Here is a 15,404-nt window from a genome sequence, read left to right on the forward strand (position 1 = left end):
TAATCATCTTTTAAAGAATGAAAACTGCTCACTTTAAAATTCAGTTCATTTAATGATGCTTTGCTACTTCATCATAAAACTTGGATGTTTCATTAGCAATAGTTTTAATATTTTTTCTTATTTTAAGTAATGAATTTAAACTATCTATGGACTCTAGCTATAGACATTTTAAGACAAATATTAATTTTTAAAAACATTTAAAAAAATATTTCAGGATGTAGTTTTATTAGAAAACAAAACCATCCCCTTGTATGTAGTGTCATTGTAATCAAAGTAATATAGGCTTTGATGCCTATACTTTCTTAGTAAAAGTTTTATTGAGTCATCTCGCCCACATTACATAAGTTTTGTTTTTTTTTAATGGTGCTGACTCTGAACAGAGTTATTGGTTAAGCAGGCACTCACTGTACTACTGGACCCATTCCTTCAGCCCTATTTGCTTTTAGATTCTTTTTAGATAAGGTATTGCTGTTTGCTCTGGCTGGCCTTGGACTGCAATTATACTACCTATTCCATGTTGCTGGGGACACAGCTCTGGACCACCATATTCAGCTTATTGATTGACATGCTAACTTTTTGTACAAGGTGATCTCAAACTGTGATGTTCCCTATCTCTGTCAAGTAGCTGAAATTACGGGTAAGAGTTCCTGTGCCCTGTTTACATATAATCCTAAATTTTTTTTTCTTTTCCTTTTTTTTTTTTTTTGCCAGTCCTGGGGCTTGAACTCAGGGCCTGAGCACTGTCCCTGGCTTCTTTTTGCTCAAGGCTAGCACTCTGCCACTTGAGCCATAGCACTACTTCTGGCTTTTTCAATGTATGTGGTGCTGAGGAATGGAACCCAGGGCTTCATGTATACGGGATGAGCACTTTACCACTAGGCCATATTCCCAGCCCTCCTTCTTTGTTTTTTATCAGTCATGGTGCTTGAACTTGGGACCTGAACACTATCCCTGAGCTCATTTGCTCAAGGCTAGTGCCCTATCACTTTGAGCCACACAGCCCTACTTCTGGATTTCTGGTGGTTAATTGGAGATAGGAATCTCACAGACTTTCCTGCTAGGCTGATTTTGAACGTTGATCCTCAGATCTCAGCCTCCTGAGTAGCAAGGATTACAGGAGTGAGCCACCAGTGCCTGTCTCTAAATTTCGTTTTTTAAAATAATCACTTTGATCCTGGTGTGATAGGGGATGCTTGTTATCACTGGGGACTCAGAGACAGAAGGGTTTTAAGTTACAGGCCAGCCTGAAATACATGCCAAGACCCTGTGCCAGAAAACGAAAATAATCACTTTGGACTAACATGTGTTTACTAACATGTTAGAGTGTGAGAATCTTAACCTTCTGTTTGTTTTGTTTTTGTTGCCAGTCCTGGGGCTTGAACTCAGGGCCTGAGCACTGTCCCTGGCTGCTTTTTGCTCAAGGCTAGCACTCTACCTCTTGAGCCACTGCGCCACTTCCAGCTTTTTTTCCCCTATATATGTGGTGCTGAGGAATTGAACCCAGGGCTTCATGTATATGAGGTGAGCACTTTACCACTAGGCCATATTCCCAGTCCATTAACCTTCTGGAACCCAGAAGGAAGGAAGGCAGAGCCTAGTTTCTGACTTTTTATATGGCTTAGGAAGGTGTTAAAATGACTCTTAGTACTTTTAGGTCCCTAAACTGACTGGAGGCCAGTCTCTTGAGGCCAGAGCCTCCTGAATGACCTTGCCAAGGTTGGTGCTTCCCAGGGATCTGGTTTCCTTACCCAATGGCCAAGGCCTTGGTTGGCTGATCTTACCAGCTGACCTTTCCCATTGCAAGCACTGCCTCTCAACAGTATGGTGGGGTGGATTTTGTTACAAAGGAAATAAGACAGGATCCTTTAGAAGATATATCTTGGCTTTGACCTCATTTACGACCCCGAAGTACTGGACCTGTGGTCTAGAGAGGGAAGTGTGCCTAGTTTGAGCTAAGGTTGCTCCATGGGACAAATCAGGATGCCTAAGGCAAGGAAAGAATGCCTAGATGCTAGGAAGTAGAAAGAGGAGACCTGCCTGATGGACCAGGCCAGGGGTGCTCATGCGCAGTCAACATAGCCACCCGGCTTGCCAACTCTGAAGCCAAGGATCCCTAAACACCAGGTCAGTAAGAGGAGTGCATATCCTCTTCTAGTTGTAGCTTCCTCCCACCCCAACGCCTCGCACCGGTGCCCTGGCTACTCCAACCTCAACCCTCAGGCCCCATCATAAACAGACACCGGCCACCTGAGGGAAAGGGCGTTCCGGCCGGAAGTCCCGCCCACGGAAGTGAGTCTGGCTTGCGGAGCTGGGAAGCCCAGTCAGGCGTCGAGAGTGAGCAGGCTGCTAACACCTGGTCCTCCTCAGCTCGCGGGTAAAGGTCTCGCCCTCCGCCCTGCCTCAGCCCGCCTGGGAGCTCAGCTGACTGCTTCCCTTGGCCTGTTTACCCTCTCTCTTAACGGCTAGGGTGCCTCAAGGGCTGCGGAACCCACCTAACCCTACCAACTGAGGGGATGGGTTGAGCTGAGGGGGCCGGGCCTACCTGAGCGGGCACAAGGCCCGGCCACAGTCGCCATAACTTCCGGAGCGGATAAGTGAGGGAGGGGAGAGGACGCTTTGCCGTTTGGTTACTATTCTGAAGTTTGCTCGCCCAGCTGCTTCCCACATGTTGTGTGTGTGTGTGTGTGTAAAACGGGGTCCACATGTGATTTCGGGGTGGGGAGAGGGATGAGCAGGACCCAGAGGGATTTTTGTTTCTCAGAAAGAGGGCAAGACGACGTGTTCAATGTGGGGAGCCCGAGGTCTGGTGAAGTGGGCTGGTAAGTTTGCGAGGAGTCAGCCGGACTCGCTCTAACCAACCAGTTGCTACTTGAGAACTGCGGCCCCAGGACAGTCTGCAGGACCAAAGGAGTTCTTCCAGCTCTCTGGGTGAGCCTGGCTTTTGTGGTGGTGTGGAAACTGAGGCAGCTGGGCAGAATTTGCCTGCCTTACTTGCAAGTATTAGGGGTGTCTGTCACTGAACCGGTTCCCAAGTACCCTGGGCACATTTGTCCATAATTTTTAAATCCTTTTAAACTGTTTTTATGTTTAGTATGTATGATTCTATGTTTAGTACTTTTCTCCTTGCCTCTCCTTTTAAAGAACATTTTTTTTTTCTGTCATGTATGATTCTGAGCTGGAGTCCCCTGTCAGCTATTTAGTAGTGGCAATTGGTCTCACCAGTGCCTAGGAATAGATTGTTGTTTTAAATGAGCATTAAACATTACCTTATGGAGAGAAATTGGCTTATAGAGAACTTATGCCTGTGTCTGGTTTTAAACCTCTAATACTTGGAGATGTGCCTAATTTGAAACTATGAGATGAAGAGTCACAGGAGGGAAAATACTACAGATCTGAGGAGATCAGTTAGATTTAGTTACTTGTTCAATAAAATTTTAGTTGAAGCTGTGTGGGTGGTGAATACCTGTAATCCTAGCAACTCAGGAGGGAGAATCACAGTTTGAAGCCAGGCCTGGCATGAAAGCCCAAGAAACGGTTCAATTAACTACTAGAAAAGATGGAGCTATGGCTTAAGTGGTAGAGTGCTAGCTAGCCTTAAGCAACCAAGATTAGGGACAGTGGGGCTGGGAATGTGGCTTACTTGTTACAGTGCTTGCCTAGCATGCATGAAGCCCTGGGTTTGATTCCTCAGCACCATATAAACAGAAAAGGTCAGAAGGAAGCCAGGGACAGGGCTCAGAGCCCAAATTCAAGCCCCAGGACTGGCAAAAAAAAAAAAAAAATATATATATATATATATGTAAATAAAAATTAACCCACAAGATTAGGGACAGTGCCTAGGTTCTGAGTTTAAGCCCCAGGACTGGCTCAAAAGTAAATAAACTGGATGCGTAAAGTTCCTTAGAATGCTAGGTGTATTTGTTTTCATATTTAATTCTTGGAATAACATTGTGAAGTAGGAATATCGGTAATATTTCATATATGAAGAAACAACCTCAGAGAATTGAAGCAACCTATCTTGTGTCACACTAATAAGTTGCAGATTCAATCCCCAGTCTTCTGCCTCCTGGAAGCTATTTTACCCCCTCCTTTGCCTTTGTATTGTGACATTCTTTTTGTTGTTGTTGTTTTGTTTTTTTGTCAGTCCTGGGGCTTGAACTCAGGGCCTGAGTACTGTCCTTGGCTTCTTTTTGCTCAAGGCTAGCACTCCACCACTTAAGCCACAGTGCCACTTCTGGCTTTTTCTATATATGTGGTGCTGAGGAATCGGACCCAGGGCTTCATGTATATGAGGTGGGCACTTTACCACTAGGCCATATTCCCAGCCCTATTGTGACACTCTTAAAAATTGATTTGAGGGGCTGGGGAGATAGCCTAGTGGCAAGAGTGCCTGCCTCGGATACACGAGGCCCTAGGTTCGATTCCCCAGGTTCGATTCCCCAGCACCACATATACAGAAAAACGGCCAGAAGCGGCGCTTTGGCTCAAGTGGCAGAGTGCTAGCCTTGAGCGGGAAGAAGCCAGGAACAGTGCTCAGGCCCTGAGTCCAAGGCCCAGGACTGGCCAAAAAAAAAAGAAAAAAATTGATTTGAATTGTGAAAATACCTTTATTTTATAGATGAAATATAAAGAAAAATATCAACAAAATGGAAAACGAGGACACAAAGAAAATGCAAGGTGAGAAATTCATGGATCATATGTATGAAATGAGTTTGATATATTTGAGAAATACACTTAAAATTGTCTGACAGGATCCTTGAGCTTCTTTTGCTAAAGGCTAGCACGCTACCACTTGAGCCACAGTGCCACTTCTGGCTTTTTCTGTTTATGTGGTACTATGGAATCGAACCCAGGGCTTCATGTATTTTAGGTGAGCAGTCTACCACTCAGCCACATTCTCAGAAAAACATAGATATTATTGAAAAAAATCTTGTTTATTGTGTATTTTCCCTCCAGAAATGAAAACTGACCTGAACTTATTACTGGAGTGTCTGAAATATCAAATGGACAATTCTGCTTCACAAAAGGAAGCTTTGGTCACTATTCATTCCATTTGTCAACAAAACAGTAAGACATGATAATGAACTTCTATTTATATTTCTTGTTCTTTAGGACTATAATATATTAAATATATATTGTTCTTTCTCTTGTCACTCTATGTGCCAAACTAGTTTCTCTATTTGAGTTTTTAAATCCATAGCAAAATAATCAAATATGCCTTGTTTTGTCTATGTATCCTACAGGTGATGCAGGTGTTTATTTTCGAGAAATTGGTGGTCTAATATTTGTAAAAAACCTTGCAAAGTCAAGTGAACATAGTATGGTTAAAGAAGCAGCATTATTTACATTAGGATCTCTTGCAGAAGAAAATGGTAAAATAATAAGTCTTTCTTATTCTTCCATATTGTGTTATTCTTTACTTGAAAATCATTTTAGAATGGCACAGTAAAGATCCAGGAGGATCAGAGTTTGAGGTCAGCCTGGGCAAAATGTTTGCAAAACCCCATCTTAACAGAAAAATTTGTATAAGCAGTATGTGCCTGTTATCCCAGCTACAACAGGAGTCATGAATGAGAGGATCATGGTCCAGGCTGGCCTGGGGAAAAGAGTCAGACTCTATTTCAAAAAATTATCACTTTGACAATAAAAAAAAAACCCAAACCAGTTAAGATTTACTTAGGTTTCTTTTCTTTTGTTTTTCTTCCCTATGGTTTTACCTGTTGTCACTGTATTTGATTTTGGTACCCTGGGTATTGTATTATGTTTATCTGAACTAGAGAAGGGAAGGGGAACATCAAAATACTGAGACAAAGGGTAAGAGGCAAACCAATGCAACAGCAATACTTACAAGACAATATGTTGTGAACCAACTGTAAAACTCAGGGGGGAGTGAATTGGGGAGGATGGAAGTTGGGAGAAAAATGAGGGAGGAGTTAACAAGTTTGACAAGAAATGTACTCACTGCCTTACTTATATAACTGTCATCCCTCTGTATATCACCTTGGCAATAAAATTTTTTAAAAATGAAAAAAGTTATCAGGGCAAAAATACTTTAGTAATATTGTAATAATGTTTATATTTTGTTCATAATTGTTCATTTTGTTTATAATTGTTATGTACTAATGCATTGAAATTAAATTTTATATTTCAGTTTACAGTCAGCAAACTTTGTGTACTTCAGATTTATTTGAAGACTTAGTTTTGTTCGTATCTAATGATGATTCAAGCACAAATTTAAAAAGAATGTCTGTCTATGTTATTTTGGTCCTGGTTTCAAATAATAGTAAGTAAATTCTCTTGTGAATGTTTGAAAACATTTAAAGTAATAAATTTGAATAATTATTTATCATTCTAGTCCTTATATAGTATCTTTTTTTTTTTTTTTTTTTTGCCAATCCTGGGGCTTGAACTCAGGGCCTGGGTACTGTTCCTGAACTTTTTTGTGCTCAGTGTTAGCACTCTACCACTTGAGCCACAGCACCACTTCTGGCTTTTCTGAGTAGTTTATTATTGATAAGAGTCTCACGGAGGGGCTGGAAATATGGCCTAGTGGCAAGAGTGCTCCTATACAGGAAGCCCTGAGTTCCATTCCCCAGCACCATATATATAGAAAATGGCCAGAAGTGGCACTGTGGCTCAAGTGGCAGAGTGCCAGAAGCCAGGGACAGTGCTCAGGCCCTGAGCCAAGGCCCAGGACTGGCAAAAAAAAAAGTCTCATGGAAGTGGGCTGTGGCTCAAGTGGTAGAGCCACTAACCTTGAGCTGAAGAGCTTAGACAGCACCCAGTCCCAGAGTTCAAGACCCACTACAACGAAAACAAACAACAACAACCATAAATACTGCTACTGTATAGCCAGTGCTTGTGGCTCACACCTGTAATCAAGCTACTCAGGCTGAGATTTGAGGATTGCAGTCAAAGCCAGCCTGGAGAGGAAAGTCCTTGGGACTCTTTATCTTCAGTTAACCAGAAATCCAGAAGTGGCACTGTAGCTCAAGTGGTAGAGTAGGATCTTTGAGCTGAAATGCTCAGTGACAGCACCCAGGCTTAGAGTTCTGCCTGGGCTGGCTTTGAACCACAGTCCTCAGATCTCAGCCTCCTGAGTAACCAGGATTACAAGCATGAGTAACTAGCGCCTGGCTAGTATCTTTTTAAAAAAAAATCGGATTAACTTATAATAAATATTAACTTTAAAGAAAAAAATGTATTTAACAACTTTATGTATTAATTATTTTATTTTATTTTTACTAGTCCTGGGGCTTGGACTCAGGGCCTGAGCACTGTCCTGGCTTCTTCTTGCTCAAGGCTAGCACTCTGCCACTTGAGCCACAGTGCCACTTCTGGCTGTTTTCTGTATATGTGGTGCTGGGGAATTGAACCCAAGGCTTCATGTATATGAGGCAGGCATTCTTGTCACTAGGCCATATTCCCAGCCCATATATTAATAATTTTAAATAGAGTCAAGTGAGTTGTATTACTAATGGAACATTGAAATGAATTCATTTGCTTCACTTTCCAGTGAACTTCCCACTTAAAGGGTTTACTGCATATCAGCCAGCACTGGATTTTACAAGGCAAGCACTCTTGCCACTAGGCCATATTCCCAGCCCTGGGCACTGGTTTTTATTTTGGGATAAGTTTTAGATTTATAGAAAAGTTGGAAATATAGACTATTCCCATATATCTACATATCTACTGCTGAGGTCCAGATTATTTTTAGTCAAGATTATCTTTATTGTTTTATTTAATTATTCTAATTGTTAGGCTCAAAATGCTTCTATATTTGATTTCTCCTCTTTTTGGAAAAACTAGAAAAGGTTGAATTAATTTTTGTGCAAAAATATGAAATTTTTTTATATTATACTAGGGAACTATGATTTAAATGCATGTTTTAGCCAACTGCCAGTGGCTCCCTCTTGTAAGCCTAGCTGCATAGGAGGCTGAGATCTGAGAATCAAGGTCCAAAGCCAGCCCAGGTAGACATAGCCAAGAGAATCTTACTTCCAGTTAACCGGCAAAAGATGGAAGTAGAATTGTGGTAGAGTGGTAAAGTGCCAGCTTTGAGCAGAAAAAAGCTAAGTGGGAGCTCAAAGCTTCAACATCCAAGCAGTAGCACACACATGAAAAACAAACCTCCTCCAAAAGTAAACAAAGTGTTTTGTAATTTTTAGATACCATTTGAACATTGTCAGTCTTTTAAGCATAAGAAGTATATTTTTCCATAATAATCTTGATTGTAGATTTTTATTTACTGTAATTTTATGTTGTATCCTTTACTACAGTAAAGCAGTTTGAAAGCTAGATATTGAAGTAGTACATAAATGCTTTACATTTCTACAAAGTAATTTCTAAATAGAAATTACATTTGTGTAACATATGGCTTTTTTTAAGGGTGTGGACAAACACTTGTGAGAGAAACAGGTTGTATTACAGTTCTGGCAGAGTTGTTCAGGTAAGTAAATATAAATTTCTTATTGCTAATTAGTCATTGCTTATGACCTTAATATATTTATCTTAATTTGCTTCCTTTTTAACCTAATAGGACAGTTCTTTCAAAACATGATTTGAATTTGTTAGATAATAAGGTTTTCCAGAACTATCAGTTGTGGTCTTCAGTGTGTAGTGCTCTATGTGCCTGTGTCAACAATCCTCAAAATGGTAATTATTCAAATATTTAAATATAAAGATACGGGCAGTGGGAGGGAAAGTGGGAGAAAACAAGGGAGGGGGTAACAATGTTTGAACAAGAAATGTACTCATTACCTTACTTATGCAACTGTAACCCCACTGACATCACCCTTACAGGAAAATGAAATTTAATTTAAAAAATAAATATAAAGATAAAAGTAAATATAAAGATAAAAATAAGTGAAAAATTGTTATTTTGTAAATGTTAAATTAAAACATGATTGCCTCGTTTCAGATGAGAATCAAATATTTTGCTGTTCACTTTTTCCACATGCTAATGATTGGCTGATATCTTGCCTGAAACCTGAGATAATTCGCCCTCTGTGCTCATTTATTGGACTTACTCTTGCAAATAATAGTGAGTATGTAGTGTTCTCTAGGCCATTTGAAGAAACATATTTCAAAGCATAACAAAAATTGTTGAATTATTTCATTAAGTTTTATTCTAGTAATTTTGGGGTTATTTTGAGCACCTTTAGATTCTTGACAATAAGAAAAATTGAAGTCAATATTGTTTAGAGAATATTGGGAAGATAGTAGCAGCAGAATGTTTTCTTGTGAGACAAGATCTCAGTATATATGCCAGACTAGTCACAAAGTTACTATGTAGCCCAAGTTGGCCTCAAACTCTTTGTTCTCATGCTTCCAAAGTACTGAGATTATGGGGTGCACCACTATGTCCAACCTGAAGCATCTTTTTTTTCAGTTGTGGGGCTTGAACTCCAGGCCTGGGTGCTGTCCCTGAACTCTTTTTGCTCAAGACCAGCATTCTACCACTTTGAGACACAGCCCCACTTCTGGTTTTCTGGTGGTTAATTGGAGATAAGAGTCTCATAGACATTCCTACCTGGGATATCTTTTTTTTTTTTTTAAATTTTTATTCTCAAGGTGATGTACAGAGGGGTTACAGTTACATACACAAGGTAGTGAGTACATTTCTTTTTTTTGTTTTTGTTTTTGTTTTCATTTTTTTATTATTAATTGAACATAAATTTTTTTACAAGGTGTTGTGCAAAGAGGGTGCAGTTACATAGTAGGGCAGTGTGTACATTTCTTGTGATATCTTACAACCTGTTTTTCCATCCCTTGTCTAGGTCAGGTAGACCCATATGCAATATACAATGTATCAAGCACATATACAGTGTTCACAGACTTGGTCTCTACTATCTCTCCGTCTCCCTTTGTTAACAGTCATATATCAGGGAGATCATGCCCCTTTGTTTTCTGTGTTCTAGGCTTGTCTCACTCAACATTATTTGTTCGAGTTCTGACCATTTCCCTGCGAATAACAATATTTCACCATTCCTAATCGCTATGTAGTATTCCATTGTGTATAAGTACCATATTTTTTGGATCCTACCTGGGATATCTTTGAACAGCAATTCTCAGATCTCAGCCTCCCAAGTAGCTAGGATTATAGGTGTGCACCACTAGCCTGGCTTTATTTTTAATCTCCCTAGATTCACTCATAAAACAAAGTAATGAGATAACAAAACTAGAAACCCATGAAGTATGCTTGGGAAACAATTGAATTAAATTACAAATTAATATAAAAATGTTGAAAATCCAAATATCTGGTAATTAAAAGCTCAACTTACCAATATCACTCTGACAGGATGGCATTGCTGTAGATGTTAACATATATTAAAAAGATAATAAAGGATAGCAGAAACAATTTTAGGCCATGTAATTTGACAGCTTTGCATAGCTTCTTTGAAATACACAAACTACAAAAGCTCACACAAAAGAAATGGGTAATGAATATTAAGTAGATTTCAGAATTTATATTCTTTTTTTTTTTTTTTGGCCAGTCCTGGGCCTTGGACTCAGGGCCTGAACACTGTCCCTGGCTTCCTTTTGCTCAAGGCTAGCACTCTGCCACTTGAGCCACAGCGCCACTTCTGGCCGTTTTCTGTATATGTGGTGCTGGGGAATCGAACCCAGGGCCTCATGTATACGAGGCAAGCTCTCTTGCCACTAGGCCACATCCCCAGCCCCAGAATTTATATTCTTAACATCAAGGGGAATTTCAGTCTCTGATTTTTTTTTTGGTGAATTCTACCACACATTTCAGAAGAAAAATGAATCTATGTAAATTAATCTTGGAAATAGAAGTAGAAGAAACACTTTTCAACATATTCTCAAGTCAGCATTACACCCATTCAGAACTGTAGGCCAGTATCCTTTCTGTATATGTAAAAGTCTTTAACAAAATATTAACAAACAAAAGAATAATAACTTTTGACCAAGTAGCACATATCCCAGGAATGTAAGGTTGGATTAACATTAGAAATTTCCCTGTTCACAGACTAGAAAAAAACTTAGGGTCATTGATTTTTTAAATTTTTATTTGTATGGAGTGGGGGGGAGGTGTCCTGGGGCTTGAACTCAGGGTTTTGGCACTGTCTCTAAGCTTTTATGCTCAAGGCTAGTACTATACCACTTGAGCCACAGTTCCACTTCCAGCTCTTTTGGTAGTTAATTGAAGATAAGGGTCTCCTGGGCTTTCCTACCCAGGCTGGCTATCAAACTGGTGATCCCTAGAGCTCAATTTCCTGAGTAGCTAAGATTATAGCCACTGATACCCAGTTTAGGATTAATGTTTTACAATGGTGCATGGGAATTCTGTGAGGGAAAAGAGTTTTTTCAAGCAGTGGTGGTAAAAAATGGTAAATACAAAATATGATTCTTAACTCAAAATATACATATTTGTATATATCTATATCATGCAATATATTAAAATTTTTGAACTGTTTTGAGACAAAATCATAGGGAAAAAATGGTCAAAATTCTCCTACTTTTTTTAATTACTAGTATTACAAACATGTACCATCCTCCCTCCTGTTGACTATATTTGTTATACCTCTATTGAAAGACTCATTTAATATAAAAGAACAGGTTAGTAATATTACTTAGGAAATACAACAGTTATCATTAAATAAAAGAGATTCCTAAACACAAAAAGGCAGTTTTGTACTCTGCATGTAAGTTGTATTATGTCAAAGGGAAGTGCTTAATTAATATACTACCCGTGATTGTGTATATTCACTAATAAAGATTGGGATTTTTTTCCAGTACTGAGGCTTGAACTCAGGACCTACTCACTAGGTTGGCATTCTACCACTACAGCCAAGTATACAGTCATTTTTGCTTCAGTGTTTTTAGTTAGGGTCTTGGATTTTTGCCCAGGGAATCCTCAGACTGATTTTCCTACCAGTGCCTGGCATAGTTGAGATTACAGGTATGCATCACCATATTCAGCTTCTATTGTTGAGTTAGGATTTCAATTCTTTTGGGTTGGGGAGGGGGCTGGAGAGAGTAGAGCCCAGACTGGCCTTGAACCATGATCCTCCCAATTTTTGACTCTTAGGGTATCCTAATTTTTGTTTAACAATTCTTTACTTTGGGGATTTTAGTAACTATTTCAGTAAAATAAGTTATTGTTATATTTGTGAGAAATTAATTGAATGAAACCATGAACCTGTTTTGTTTGAGATACTAACAGTTCTACTTTATTCCTAAAGCATATGTTCAGAAATACTTTGTGTCTGTGGGTGGACTGGAAGTATTATCTCAAGTTCTTGTGCACCTGGAATCTGATTCATACAAGACTGTTTCCAATGCTAAGCTTGCAGTAGTGGTGACAAAAACAATGGATGCATGTATTGCTGATAATCGTGAGTTAAAATGCTTATGCTTAGTAAGATTTCTAAAATTGAATTTTGTTGAATTCAGCACAATGAATTTTGAAATTGTAGATTAAACATGATCATAGATTAGATTTCCAGCTTGTACAAGTAGAAAAGGATCTTAGAAATAATCTACTACAATTTTTCTCTTTCTTATGGAAATTATGATTTCCTTACGGACTCATATCAAGGCCTACTAATATCAAGTCTAATGATAATGAAAATCAGACCTGGTCAAGATAGATGGTTTACATGTTTGAAAATAGAACTGTGGGGGCTGGGAATATGGCCTAGTGGTAAAATACTCGCCTCGTATACTTGAAGCCCTGGGTTCGATTCCTCAGCACCACATATATAGAAAAAGCCAGAAGTGGCGCTGTGGCTCAAGTGGTAGAGTGCTAGCCTTGAGCAAAAAGAAGCTCAGGGTCAGTGCTTAGGCCCTGAGTTCAAGCCCTAGGACTGGCAAAAAAAAGAAAGAAAGAAAATAGAATCGTGGAATGTGTTGAATTATTTTAGGAAGAGACTAATAAGAGAATAATAGAGGGAGTGGGATTGATTGGAATATATCACATTTATGAGTGGAAATATCCAAATGAAATTCCCCCTGCATAACTCATATATGTGAATGAAAATAAATAAAATGGAGGCATATACATATTACAGGATTGTAAAAGAAATAAATAAGAAAAACTAAGATTCTGTAATACTTAAACATTTTTGTTTTGTTTTGGCCAGTCCTGGGGGCTTGGGACTCAGGGCCTGAGTGCTGTCCCTGTCTTCTTTTTGCTCTAGAGCCAGAGCCACCACTTCTGGCTTTTTCAGTTTATGTAATGCTGAGGAATCGAACCCAAGGCTTCATGCATGCTAGGCAAGCACTCTACCACTTAGCCATGTTCTCAGCCCATTTCTAAACTTAATTCACTTAAACAGCATTGCCTTGGACACCTTAGGATTAGAACATGGCATCTTTTCGTCCTGTCTCCCAGATGCCTTCAAGGCTGACTGCCCTCTTGCATTCCCACAGAAACTCAGCACCCAAAATGTACAATGCCAGGGGCTGGGGCTATGGCCTAGTGGCAAGAGTGCTTGCCTCATATACATGAAGCCCTGGGTTCGATTCCCCAGCACCACATATATAGAAAATGGCCAGAAGTGGCACTGTGGCTCAAGTGGTAGAGTATTAGCCTTGAGCAAAAAGAAGCCAGGGACAGTGCTCAGGCCCTGAGTCCAAGGTCCAGGACTGGAAAAAAAAAAATGTACAATGCCCTCCTGAAACAGTTTAGCTAATGATGCTGTCAGTAATCTTCACCCACATACTTTGCCTCCTACCTTATTCCTGGCCATGGCTTATGCATACACTGAGTCTGAATGCCTTCCCTATATTTGGAGCATTCCCTCTGCTATGGTCTGAGTAAGGATGCCTTTCCAAAATTAAATGTTGCACATATCCCCCAAGATGATGGCATTAAGTGACAAGGACTTTGAGTGGTCTTTTGTCATAAGGGCTCCACACTCACAAGTGGATTCGTGCCCTGAGGGTTTGGGAAATCTCTGTTCCTTCTATTATGTTGAGTATGTATGCATTCTTCTGGATGGAACCATCTAGAAGGCTCCACCTATGCAAAATGGCCAAATCTATACCATTTCCATCTTGGACTGCCCATCCTATAGTACCATAAGTAATAAATTCTTGTTGTATATAAATAAAAAAAACTCAACAACAGCGAAACAGCATTAACCTAAAAGTTTTATATAAGAAATCAAAGGATATTATTGAGATAGAAAGTGGAATACCCAATTGACAAACTTGTTGAAAGCTGAATAAAGTATGCTTTTTTTTTTTTTTTACTTTTTTATTGTCAAAGTGATGTATAGAGAGGTTACAGTTTCATATGTTAGGCCTTGGGTACATTTCTTGTACTGTTTGTTACCTCTTCCCTCAGAAAGTATGCTTTTTAAAAATAAGTTTGAGGTCTACCTTGCTCAGATTCAAAACATGTGGTTGATTCTCATTTGTACAACTTTTGAAAAATGATATCCCATAAATGATTGCATAATCTGTTACCATTCACAAATAACTGAAAACAGATTTTTACCAAGCAATTATTGACTGAGCACCGGTGGCTCACATCTGTAATCCTAGCTACTCAGGAGGCTGAGATCGGAGGATCACTGTTTGAGGCCAACCTAGGCAGGAAAGTCTGTCTCCAATTAACTACCAAAAAGCCAGAAGTGAAGCTGTGGCTTACAATGGTAGAGTGCTAGCCTTGAGCAAAAAAAGCTCAGGGGCAGTGCCTAGGCTCTGAATTGAAGCCCAACACCAAAAAACAAAAAACAAAAAGCAGTTATTGAATGCTGGAGGCATGGCTCGAGTAGTAAAGCATTAAGGCCTTGAATATAATCCTTCGTATTGAAGTTTTTTTTTCTGGTAGTGGTGCTTGATCTCAGGGCTTGGGCACTGTTCCTCACCTTTTCTACTCAAAGTTTATGCTCAACTACTTTGAGCTATAGTTTTACTCCCAGTTTTTTGTTGATAACTGGAGATGAGTCTGACAAACTTTCCTTCCCAGGGCTGACTTCAAACTGCAGTCCTCAGACCTCAGCCTCCTAAGTAGCTAAGATTACAATCCTGACCCACCAGCAATTGGCTCTATTGAAGAAAGAATTTAAAAGGCAGTTTTTGAGTGCCTGCTATGTGCTGAGCTCCAGAGATATAAAAATGATTAAGATCCAGTCTCTTGAGGAATTTACATTATTGTTGAAAGCAATATTTTAAACTCTGGATTAACTCTATTAAAAGCCCCATGAGGTCTTAAAATAGTGGACTTCTTGAGTTTTGTGTTTTGTTACATCTCAGCATAGTTTCAGCTATGCCTTATTGTTTCATTAACGTCAGAACCATGGTCAGCTAAGAAAATAATTTAATATGAGGCAGGATTTGATTATTTCACAATGTCTTTACTGGCCAATGTAAAGACGTATGAGGATAAATATATTTAATTTTTAGGAAGGTAGCATTACTTCATGTTT

General features: G+C 39.4%; 1 protein-coding gene and 1 long non-coding RNA gene across 4 annotated transcripts in view; both read left to right on the forward strand.

Annotated features, from left to right (window-relative positions):
• Positions 1-2,322: 2,322 nt before the first annotated feature.
• On the forward strand, positions 2,323-4,639 carry LOC125358338. The gene is made up of 3 exons (XR_007212299.1): positions 2,323-2,374; positions 2,762-2,819; positions 4,619-4,639. It is a non-coding gene; the product is annotated as an uncharacterized LOC125358338 (long non-coding RNA).
• A 5-nt stretch (positions 4,640-4,644) lies between these two features.
• Positions 4,645-15,404, forward strand: part of Terb1 (telomere repeat binding bouquet formation protein 1) — a 33,185-nt gene continuing 22,425 nt past the window's right edge. For all 3 annotated transcript variants that reach the window (XM_048355413.1, XM_048355414.1, XM_048355415.1), the window contains exons 1-8: positions 4,645-4,677; positions 4,957-5,067; positions 5,244-5,372; positions 6,152-6,283; positions 8,389-8,449; positions 8,540-8,655; positions 8,921-9,043; positions 12,210-12,362. In XM_048355413.1, coding sequence (XP_048211370.1) covers positions 4,647-4,677; positions 4,957-5,067; positions 5,244-5,372; positions 6,152-6,283; positions 8,389-8,449; positions 8,540-8,655; positions 8,921-9,043; positions 12,210-12,362 — 856 coding nt within the window. In that variant the 5' untranslated portion in view covers positions 4,645-4,646. The remainder of the gene's footprint in view (positions 4,678-4,956; positions 5,068-5,243; positions 5,373-6,151; positions 6,284-8,388; positions 8,450-8,539; positions 8,656-8,920; positions 9,044-12,209; positions 12,363-15,404) is intronic.

The sequence above is a fragment of the Perognathus longimembris genome, chromosome 10 (genome assembly GCF_023159225.1).
Source record: "Perognathus longimembris pacificus isolate PPM17 chromosome 10, ASM2315922v1, whole genome shotgun sequence".
NCBI lineage: Eukaryota > Metazoa > Chordata > Mammalia > Rodentia > Heteromyidae > Perognathus > Perognathus longimembris.